This window comes from Taudactylus pleione, unplaced genomic scaffold (assembly GCF_031769625.1).
Source record: "Taudactylus pleione unplaced genomic scaffold, aTauple2 ptg000016l, whole genome shotgun sequence".
NCBI classification, from domain to species: Eukaryota; Metazoa; Chordata; class Amphibia; order Anura; family Myobatrachidae; genus Taudactylus; species Taudactylus pleione.
This window is the reverse complement of record NW_028284418.1, coordinates 35502596-35514785: the sequence shown is the minus strand read 5'-3', so window position 1 is coordinate 35514785 and position 12190 is coordinate 35502596. Positions and strand designations below refer to the sequence as shown.

The window sequence follows — 12190 nt, the reverse complement described above, 5'->3', positions numbered from 1 at the left end:
ATTAAACATTTGATAGTTGAATGGAACTAGTGGACTATTTTGCAGCGCATATATCATAATACCCTGCAAATATGATTATAGGAAATTAGGGCATTTACGTTGGATCGCTCTGCTTTACAGGGGCATGGAATAAATTACATTTAAGATAAGACCATCATTGTAAAGATAAGTGGAAGCCAAACACTAATACTTGCTTCCGAAACACATTTAGCAGACAGTGCATGCTCAAACAATGAAATAAATAAATAAATAAATATTTTATAACTCTCCATATAATTTGTTTTATATATTTCTATAAATAAAATTAAATAAAAAGAGTGGTAGGGAAGAAAATCTTGAAGCCTTGATTTTTATTGAAATCAACAGATATAATTTATTGGATTGATGGGAGAAAGAAACCTAATGAAGCAAATCCTGAGATCAGTATCTTGGAATCACAGGGAGAAAGAAAAGTTTATTTTTTTTCCCCCTCTTTAAATTTCCGCAGTGAGGCGGGGAACCTTTTTGAAGTGTAAATTTTTTGGAGACAAGTGACTGAAAAGTGAGGGAGAGAGAGAAAGAGAGAGAGAGAGAGAGAGAGAGAGAGAGAGAGAGAGAGAGAGAGAGAGAGAGAGAGAGAGAGAGAGAGAGAGAGAGAGAGAGAGAGAGAGAGAGAGAGAGAGAGAGAGAGAGAGAGATTTAAAGTCTGATGCTAGGAACTAAAGAAACCAATTAACCCTTGCTAGAAAACAAGACAACTGGATTTTACGGAGCAACATCATACATGTAAAAGGTGAAAGGCTTCTCCAGTGCTTCCCAATATAGATATTGTTAGGCTTCCAGTGTGTGATAGTGACTGGGCAGAGTGGTGTATTGTGAACGAGCTGTGGATATTTTAAATAAACATGCCTAATGTGCACCTAAAGGCTTCCACTTTATTATTAGCAGAATTGTGTAAATCAATAGCATCTAGTCCCCAGGTGGTACACCCTAAATTGAGGCCGCTTTGAAAGGTCTTTCAGGCAAACGTCTGCATCTGTGTGAAAAATCCCACATTTACCTAAATAAGGATTTTCTTTCTGTATAATGTGTTTACTTTTTACATACCTTCATCAATAGGTATTAAGTTGCAAAGGCCTGACTTCAAGGACACGAGGAACCCCTCTAAATGCTGGAAAAGTTTGCCTATACATCCAAATGTAAATATGATAGATAGATAGATAGATAGATAGATAGATAGATAGATAGATAGATAGATAGATAGTCGTTTACACTGAGTTATACTAAAACAAATACATATTCTCGCAAATAACTAGCTACAAAGATAAGCTGAACATTTATATATTCCATGGAAATTCGACACCAAATGATCCTTATTAATACAAAAACACTTAATTTAGGCTGACATCTACAAAACATAAATTGAGGTATAAGTAACAAATAAAAAAGCAAGCATGGTAATAATACCAAGGTGTGTGTACCGGTTGAAATACCTACTACCACTTTTGTCTCATTCTTACATGTGTAGTTTCTCAGGCTGCTGGCTGAGGAAGGTGCTCAAAAACTTTTTTCTTTTTTTAAAACTAGACCAGAGAGCGCCATCTAGAGATAACACTGATGAAACATCAGATAAGGCTGCGCAGGTTGGTCACACTCATCTTAACTCAAGCTGGCATTTAAACCACTTGCTAGCCACTTAAATCTATTTACTGGAGACTGAACAAGGCCAAGAATGATATACAGTATATCAACAGGAGGAGGAAAAACATACGCAGGGAGAAACATATCAGATGTGTAAAGTATCAGTATGGTGATCTCAGCTTGGAGAGAGGGGAGTTTGCATGATAGGGGTGACTGCTCAAAGGAGAGTTTAGTGTGGACAAGCAACATGCACCAATGGCTCTGTATGAGCCTTCAAATGACTAATAAGTACGTTGTCTGAAGAGAACTGGACATGTAATAATGTTTCATTAGAAAACGACTATAGAGTGGGGGAATATAGACCTCTGATGCAGGTGACTGCTGTAAATTACACTGCGCCTGTAATAAGAGTAAACGCTGATTATTAATGGAAATACGAATCTTATTAGGCACACATATACATGACTAAATATATACATATGTATGTGTGTGTATTATGTATATATGTGTATATATACATATGTGTGTGTGACAATACATACATACACAAGCGCACATATATGCCGATTCCAAGATGTCTACACCTGCGTTGGATTGATTTGCCATATATGTATGTGTATATATATATTTATATATATATATATATTACCATCAGCATATTTATAGAGAATAGTACAGAGTTCCATGCCTATAGCAAGACAGTCTGCATTCATTCTTGTCATTCATTAAAATATAATTGCATTTTTAAATGTACATCGTCAAAGTATAACGTCATGTATGTCATGAAATATGTATATACTGTATACAGTATATGTATACACACACACACGTCTATATTAATGGTTATTAACCTATATGTGTGCGTGTATATATATATATTATATATATATATATATATATATAATACAATCATGCATACATACATACATACATACATGCATACATACATGCATACATATGCCACGGATATGGTGGATAAGATAACTACGTCCCTGAACCATGGTGATTCCGCACCTGTGAAAGTGACTGTAAAACTTTGTACAGTTTGGATTACCAGCGACTGTCTGCGGTTGTGCTTATTACAATTGGCAGAAAATAGGCACTTTCATTTCTCGTGTGCATTTGTTATTGATCCCAGCACAATAATGATAGATATCACATCTAGCTCTGGGAATAATAATTTTCTTTTTTTTCTTTTTTAATGAGCTTGGAAATAGAATCAGAATGTTGTAACTCCGGACATTATATTTCAGCTAAAGCATTTGTATTAAAGGAAACCTTGTGTCTTTGTAATGTGCTAGGAGACAGTAAATGAAAGTGTTAAGCAATAGAAACTATATAATCAGTGTTAAACAAATAGCCCGGGTGGTACATGAATATCCATGTGTCAGGTCCTCTTATCTGAGGGTTATCTTATCTGCTAGTTTTCTTTTCTGTGTAGTTTTAGAGCTAAACTCTCTCCCTCTCTCCTCATTCTGTGCCCACACTCTCCCACCCCCTGCCTGCACCCCCACTTGCCCTGCTTGGAGTGACAGGGTAATGCCAGGGACCTCCTCACTACAGCTCCTGCGTATTTGCGCTGGCGAATCACCGAGTGGTGGAATCTATTCCCTTTGTCTGACAAGTCATCCATCTCCCAGCTACAAGGGGGAGGGCAGTGTGTGTGAGAGTGTGTATGTGTAAGGGGGGGGGGAGATCTGGAGGGGGCTTTGCAGCTTTTAGAGAGACACACACAGGGAGAGGAGGCTCCATTCTCCAGCCAAACCTCCTAGCACACACATCCCACTTTAAAGTGACAACTTCTGCCAGTGTCTCCATTTTAGAGAGGTTGTTCTACCTCCAGATATTTTATACACACCATTGGATTTTTTTGTCGTTGTTGCTTTTTTTTTTATTCCTATTTTTACTCCTATTTAACTTTGCTTTGAACTCAGCAAACTCTTAGCCAAAGACTTGGAGGAGAGCAAACTCTTACTTCACTGCACACCGCTTCCATCATCTGCAGCACACAAGTGTCTGGTAACCTTCCTTCCCTGCAACACTGGTCCAGTGAGCGAGCCTCCCACAGCACCAGCATCAGCCATGAGAAGAACTTGCAGCCCTGAGATTTGCTCTATTTCCCAGGAAATCTGAAAGGACTCTACCCACAGTTGATTCATCAGCTCCTGCAGCCAGCTCCTGCCCCTCTGCGGCTTGCCACCCACACTGCCACCGTCCCTTGGTTCCTGCTCCCAGCCTTCAGCAGAGGGGGGAGTGGGGGAGCTTGCAAACAAGTGCAGCTTATTTTCTTTAAGTCTTGAAGTTCAGTCCAGAGGCGAAACGGCGACTACAGCCGAATTCCTCCCTTTCATTTGCCTCCCCATGGATATGCATTGCAAGGCAGACCCCTTCTCGGCTATGCACCGTGAGTACCGGAGCCCGGCTCCTCTTCATTCCATAGCATGCTGCATACACACCAAACCACCCCCCATGCACCCTTTCTCCTAAGTATTGAGCACCCCCATGTTCATCTATAGCCTACACAGATACTAGGACCTGTACCCAATACACTGCCGGGCTTCTACTCTATTCATTTCATTCTAGAAATATTACACCGACACTTGTACTGCTACATGATTAAAATTAATAATATGAATAGATAGGCAGCTGTAATAACATGTTTCATTCATTATAAATGCTGTAACATCAGCATTGTCACTTTATTGCATATTAATATCAAGCCTTCATTTCTAGCAATATTTATTTGAATGTTTTACAGCCAGAATATGAATTTGGTTATTGTAAAACATATAATACTAGTTTGGTAGCTAGCAACAGAGATCCAATATATTGCTGCAATTGGTGATTATTATATACATACATATATATATATATATATATATATATATATATATATACACACATATATATATATATATATATATATATATATAAATATATATTTATAAATAATTTTTCAAGCCACGAAAAAAAGTGGCATAGTGTTTTCCTACTCACATAATTATATAAAGAATGTAACTTTACTACTGTGCTAATTTATGTGAAACTCATAAGATAAAATGGAGAATGAAATATTGACAGTGCTAATACCGACTGGCTAATAGTGATTTACCTTACAGTGGAATTAAATATTATTCTAGTTGTATACATTATACCACTGTGTTCTATATTTAACAAATGTGATCACCGCTGAAGTAAAGGGAGCGTCTTTTGCACTTTGTTGGTTCACCAAAGTGAATTATGCCAAATGAAATAGGTTTTTAGTTTTTCTAGGCAGCAACTCCTGGATTTTCATGCCATATTTAATTTAATGGCAAAAGAAAATAACAATATGCCTATACAGCGGTAATTTTATTGTGCAGCTACACCTGTAAAGCACACGTTGTGCGATTTAACATATCGGATATGTGGTATACTTTAGTATGTACAATACATAATGTAGGACAGATATAAAACATTTCTATTTTACAAAGAGAATAAAGCGAATAATATAGGAAAAAATAATTATATATATTATATATATATATATATATATATATATATATTTACACACACACACATAGTAGTACAATCACCCATTTTCTACAATAAGGAGACAAAGGAGGAATTGTATCCAATATTTAAATTATTAATTTTTAATCTTTTTTGCATCTGTTTCCTTTTAATAATATGTAATAGGAGTTATCAGAGGTATGTTGCATTATTTATCACAGAGGTGCTGAGAAAATTGCTGGCCTGTAACTGTATAGCTAACGTGTAGGGAAGGAGCCGGATACACACAGTGAGAGAATATCACTAGCCTGGCCAGGACAATCTCACAGACATTTACACCTACAAAATAATGGCCAGTCATTGCTAGGAGGACATAGGGGGTGTCACTGTGAGGAAGGCGATCTTTGGGAAAACTGTATTTGTGCATAGCCTCGGATCGATTTAAGGGCAATGAGAGTTTCCTCAAGTTCAGAGTCGATAAGTCACTGTCAGTAGCAGAGGGGATAAACTCACCAATATAAATACATCATTTTTCAGAGAACTGGAAAGCTTTCCTTAAACCTAATCTACTAAAACATAAACAAGCTGTAACCAAATATACAAGTACACTTGAGCATTAATGTGTGTATACAGCATGTTTTGAACATGTATATTAATATATATATATATATATATATTATATATATAGTTACATATTTATAATTGAACACACATTTGTGTAAATTGAATCTTTAAAAAAAATCATGCAGCCTGTAATGTAGCGTTTGATGTGAGGTGTTGTCATGTAGATCCGCACACATATATACAAGAAGGTGAATATGGCATCACTTTCACAATTGCCTAAAAAGCAATTGTTTGATGAGATGAGCACAGCGCATGCCTGGCGCTATTAATGCTGATTGCCACCCTGCTGGTCACGTGTTGTTGTGCCATCTCCCTATATTTGGGTGAAATTGGTGGACACAAAATCCATTATTCCAAATTTGAAGAACCTTTATTACTGACCTGTAAAGGATCACATTGGTCCCTGGGAGAAGCCAGCACGTGTTCTCAAGATCTCCTTACATTGCAAGGACCATGGAGCTCATAGGTGCAGTTATCCCTAACAAATCAGAGGCAAATATCACACAATAAGATCAGAGACAATCATCACATCGCAGCATTCACAACACTACGTCCAGTACACACATTACCACTATCTGCTGCTGTCCTGTAATGTTATTGGATTAGATAGGAAAATAAAAGTCAGTGATTTCAATTATGTTGAACTGACAATGTCAATTGAAAATAAATATCCCCAAAGTGTTCGTATATGTGTTTGGTCGTGTATGTGTGTGTGTGTGTGTGTATGGATATATATATATATATATATATATATATATATATATATATATCCGTACAGTGTGTGTTATAGATCTGTTAGGGCTGTTGTGATTCATGTCATCATTCTGTATCACGACACGATGGTCCCCCCACACCTCTACTGTCTATCTAATAATGTGTTTTGTGTTTTTCTCCCTTTCTGTCTCCCTTTCTCATTCTCTCTTCTTCAGCAGGGCATGGGGGTGTGAACCAGCTCGGGGGGGTATTTGTCAATGGCAGACCTCTACCTGATGTGGTGAGGCAGAGGATAGTGGAGCTGGCCCACCAGGGCGTGAGACCCTGTGATATTTCCAGGCAGTTGAGGGTCAGCCACGGTTGCGTGAGCAAGATCCTGGGCAGGTAAGGACTTCTGACTTACATTCAATTCATAATGTCCGGGCAGAGACCACCCTACCACCAATACCCCCGACAGCACCAAACAGCGAACTATATATATTCAATCCTAGGTTCCTTTTCAACCCACTACTATTATGTTATTTTTAAAATAACGTCCTTGTGGATATAAGCTGGGATTGGGCGCTATTACATGCGCTATGTGTGTGAATGAATAGAAGTCCCGTAGGATACTCGGCATTATATGGGTGACAGAGGTGACACTAGAGGATGTTAGCGGTCACAAGCTAATGAGTAGTGCATACACACCTTATTAATAACCTGATGGTAGAATAATTGCTTTGTTTTACATATATCTACTGCAAATTTGTTATTTGATACACAGTACTGATTAAAATGACATTACAAGGCTTTATTAGCAATTAAATATTGATTAGTACTTGGGCTCAGACAGACACACACACAAAATAACGTTACTATTAGTGTTATTATTATTTTTATGAACATCTTTTTTGTGACAACAAAGTACATTCAAATATACTTTTTGTAACACTTATTATAAACAAAGAAACAATAATATTGAAACAAAGAATTCGCCATTCAGTTTCTTTAATTAAAATTCAGGATTGTTAACTAGGGTTAGGGACCTTAATTGACAAATGACGACTGTTTTGTTTTTTATTAATATAAAATAGAATAAATCGTTAATGTAACGTAAAATGTGTTATTTACTGATTAACATATATATATATATATATATATATATATGTGTGTGTGTGTGTGTGTGTGTGTATTGTAATCTATAGCTTATACTGTAATCACACGCGCCAACACACGCACATTAGCGCACGTTCAGTTTATATGCGCGCAGCGGACTCCGTATTTAATTCGTAGCAGGAATGGGGTGAATTGTGCTATCGGGGTGAGTTTGTGTATATAATGGAGGCGTGTGTGTATAGGTCAGGGTCTCACTGGGGCTGTATCCCTCCGTGCAGGTACTATGAAACAGGCAGCATCAAGCCGGGAGTAATTGGTGGATCGAAGCCTAAAGTAGCCACGCCGAAAGTCGTAGATAAAATCGCAGAGTACAAGCGACAAAACCCCACCATGTTTGCTTGGGAGATCCGAGACAGACTGCTGGCTGAGGGGATCTGTGACAATGACACCGTGCCGAGCGTGTCCTCTATAAACAGGTAATACATCTATTTCATGATCTATACATATATTTATATATCATAGCCATCTCACTAGTCCCTTCCTCTATGCACCTGCTGAACAGCATAGCACGGCTCCTTGGTCCTTGGTCATCTGCTAGAGACAGTTATGCTGCTACCAAGTCTATAATGTTGGGTCTGTGATGGAAAGGCTTCACTTTGCCTCTTGGTACTACTGGTGGAAAAATGTCATTTGCTGCCTTACTTTTGTTTATGAGTATTACATCTAATGTTTTCAGTCATTTTAGTGTTCTCAGTAATTAAGAATTTAACAGCTCCCAAATTTACAGACAATCACCAGAGCCTAGCTACTGAACCATTAAAATACCAATGTTTATCTTAACCAAATAGACTTTCACAAATGCAAAGGCTTCTCACACTTGTAAAATGGTCCAAACCATTTTTACAGGGAAAACTTTCAGTGCTGACTGATTGCTGGTATTATATGATTACACCTGGGTGAATCCCATTGTTGTGCTGTTGTTATGTTAGAAAAAGTCAGCATCGTTTAAACAATGCAAAAAATATAGCAGTATACAACTTTCTCATTTATAGGCAGCATCTCAAATACAAAGCAGAAATGTTTTGAAATGAAAAATACTGGATTCACAACATATATTATCATCGATCTATGCTTCTAATAATACATTAGTCATATACATATATACCATAGTCATTTAAATATGACTATTCATTTCCTAACAGCTCTCCTAACATCTCCCTCCTCATTACATTCTTCAGCAGTGCTCCTCATAGTAACTGTGGGAATATTCACTTAGTGATATTGGCTGTATGGGGAACAAATCCCCAAACAGCAGCAACAATTAGCATTAAATGTGTGTGTGTGTTGTGTGTTGTGTGTCTGTGCGCGTGTGTATAAACATGTGTGCACGCACATTCACATCTCTGTGTGTGTGTATCTATCTGTACATATATATATATATATATATATATATATATATATATATATAAAACACACTCATTCATTACATTCACACACGCACATTTAAGCGCATACACTTTTTCATATTGAGACAATGGTAGTTTGCATACATGTTATGTCCTACTACCCACTCCTAATATCTGTGACATGTTATTATTTATTCAAAGGATAAATAAGGAAACAGTACAGCTATAATTACAAATGTGATGAAGAAACACAGTAGAAAATACAATTTAGATATTATCAGTTGCAATTTCTCTGGCATCCAACGTAAATGTTTTTAATATTTCACAAATGACATGGAATTATCCCAAGTCATCTTGCAAGCAGCAGGTAAAATTAACTGCTGGAATGCAGCTTGGCTCACACAGAATCCCTGAGACACACATGCACTGTAATATACTGCTGGGCTACTTGAGGAAATGATCCCTGTGTGTGCCATCTGTATTAAAATGGTTATTAAGATATGAACATGGTAACATAATACTGATAGACTAATTATACACCTTCCTATAAATTTCCCATATTCATTTTTTTTATCCTGTTTCAGTTTGGCATAGCGAGAAAAAAAAACACAAAAGCTAGTTGGCATTCATTTATACCACAAGACAGAGCAACACACACAGACGTGAAATTGATTGTCACACACTGCAGATCACATTGGTTCAACCTAAGATATATTTTCATTGCTTAGACAATCTGCAAAGAGTAAACTTTGGCCACAATCATTACATATATGTTTGGGATCATAACCCCACTCAGCCAATGTTATACTGGTAAAATATTTTAGCATTGCATAAATGTGGCTGTATTTGTTAAATTACTGTTAACAGGAACCTATTGTGGATTATGGTACAATCCAGTCAGGTCATTGTTTTAATTTAAATTCTTGCTGACATAATGCTTTTATGAGAAGGACCTAAATTTAAAGTGTTAGATTATTAGTCTTTCCAAATATGGATACATGTAAGACAATACATTAATGGGTGATTGAAGACTATCTGAGTTTGTTTATGATTTCTTGGCAAGTTGGCATGGAATATATATGTTATATTTATAGTAAGTGCATATCGCCTCGGAGTAAATCATAAAAAGGTTGTTGACAACATAATAAGTGCTGAAAACTTTGTATCTTTCGCTTTTCACCTAACTAATAAACATATAGGGAGCTTCAAAAAATTATAACAAGTCCTTTACAGCCATTGGGGCCTAAAATGTAATTTAGCAGGAAAAATCACTGGCAGCAAAAGAGTAGCAAGATCACACTCAGATTTCAACGTAACCCCCCTCATTTCAATGAATTGTGTCATTTGTTAAATTCATTTTTCACCCTCTGCTTTAAAATGATTATATAGAAACTGGAATTAAAGGGTAAACTAGATAAGTATCTTTAACTATGCGCAGCATATCGCAAGCCTTGTGTACAGAATTGACCTGAGCAGGTGACTCTCTCTAGGTAAAGAATAATTCCAAAAAATGGGAGCGTATGAAAAGTAAATGAGAACAAACGTATTATAATTGGGCAACATTTTTTATTTCAAATGTTTGTGTTCACTAGTATGGAAATGTACGTTGCGGACATATTTATTACCAAAGTTGTTTGATGGAACTGCTGCATAATTATAACTTTAGTTTTACATTGTTTAATGTTAGTTCATAATTGGAGATGACAGATGTTTAAAAATATGTTTTGGATTAAATACGCTGTGTTGATGCATGGTTTTGTAATATTTACATTTATCAGGAAATTGAAAATGTGAAATAATTTAATAAATTGCCACAGCTATAAAGTTTTGACTTATTTTTCAAAATATTCTTCAAGTTGTAAACTCTAGCATGGATCTCTGGTAATATTTCAACTTCTCATTTCAATAATAATTTGGTGATCAAAAAATAATTATTATAAAATATACCAGCTTCAACCAAAGAACGATATTTATGGTAAATCTATTACCGTCATAAAGATTAATTACTGCATTCCGTTTGTTGGAGGAATAGAATTTTTTTTTTCTTTTTACACATTTTTACGTATTTTCATTTGCATAAAAACAGTTTTTGATGGCATAGGAACTTCTGCATTCCAGTGTGTAATATTCCTTTTGAACTTGATTGAAGACATTTTCAATAATTTGTTTTAACTTTCCATGTTTACTTAAAAAAAAAAAGAATAGGATAGACATGTTTTCTTATATCATCTTTTTTTCTGTTTTTAGATTTTCATCTTAATGATGAGTGTACTTTCTCCACGATTTCATGTTCTTTTTTTTTAATATCCAAACAATAAAGTTTGGTAGTAAATTATAAATCTGTTGGTGGCAGTGACAGTTTATATTTTGAATATATCCCAAGTTTCTGAACTTTTTTAAACTTGCGAAGGTAAATAGTAAACAATGGCTGTTTTTGTTCAATAAGTAAGTTTAGCTTATGTATCAGAACTTTGTTTTGTCCTTAAATTCCATTTAAGCCACTGCCCTGTATGCACCATTGGTTATATATATATATATATATTTATATATATATATATATATATATATATATATATATATATATATATATATATATATATATATATATATAATTTAATAGTAAAATAAAACTTTGACTAGAAAAAGGGACAAATCCTTGTAGTCTTCAACCCTATTTCAAGTGATAGCTATCAAGTCTCTCTATTGGGTCATGTCAGCCTTCAATCATACTATTTTATTTAAGTTGTGTAGTGCCATATATTTTGTTTTATAGAAAAAGAGTTTTGTCCTATGAAATGGGCAAACATGGGAAATCGGGACACTAAATGTATAATTTCAAACCACTTGAAATTAGTGTAAAATAAATCACTGGGTAAAATTGCAGCATTCAATGGGATTTACTTTTCTCAAAGCCTTCTTATCTTCCACATCACCTCTAACCTACACTACCTCCATGGCCCTATACCCCCATACTCCACTCGCTCATGGCCTTTACACCTCTATAAGTGGCTCTAAACCTTTTAGCTACGCCTATGCTATTGGGTACAGGTCTCAGCCTATGCTAAATACTCCCTTTGTACCCCTTGCTTATATAGCTGTATTGTGTATTGTGTACTGAGAATTATGGTGTTGTTACCTGTTTACTGTTATGGACTGGTTACTTTACTGCACTGTTTTACCCTGTACCATTCTTATTGTTTGCCCAACATACGGTGCCCACTACAGACCACTTGTGGCAT

General features: G+C 35.9%; 1 protein-coding gene across 11 annotated transcripts in view; it reads left to right on the top strand.

The window, feature by feature from the left end:
- Window positions 1-3776: 3776 nt before the first annotated feature.
- The window catches only part of PAX2 (paired box 2), a 77481-nt gene continuing 69067 nt past the window's right edge, over window positions 3777-12190 (top strand). For 6 of the 11 annotated variants that reach the window (XM_088475636.1, XM_088475634.1, XM_088475632.1 and 3 more), the window contains exons 1-3: window positions 3905-4024; window positions 6666-6834; window positions 7824-8021. In XM_088475636.1, coding sequence (XP_088331762.1) covers window positions 3982-4024; window positions 6666-6834; window positions 7824-8021 — 410 coding nt within the window. In that variant the 5' untranslated portion in view covers window positions 3905-3981. Of the gene's footprint in view, window positions 4025-6665; window positions 6835-7823; window positions 8022-12190 lie in introns of all 11 variants that reach the window. The other 5 variants (XM_088475629.1, XM_088475637.1, XM_088475631.1 and 2 more) reach the window with 2 other exon arrangements.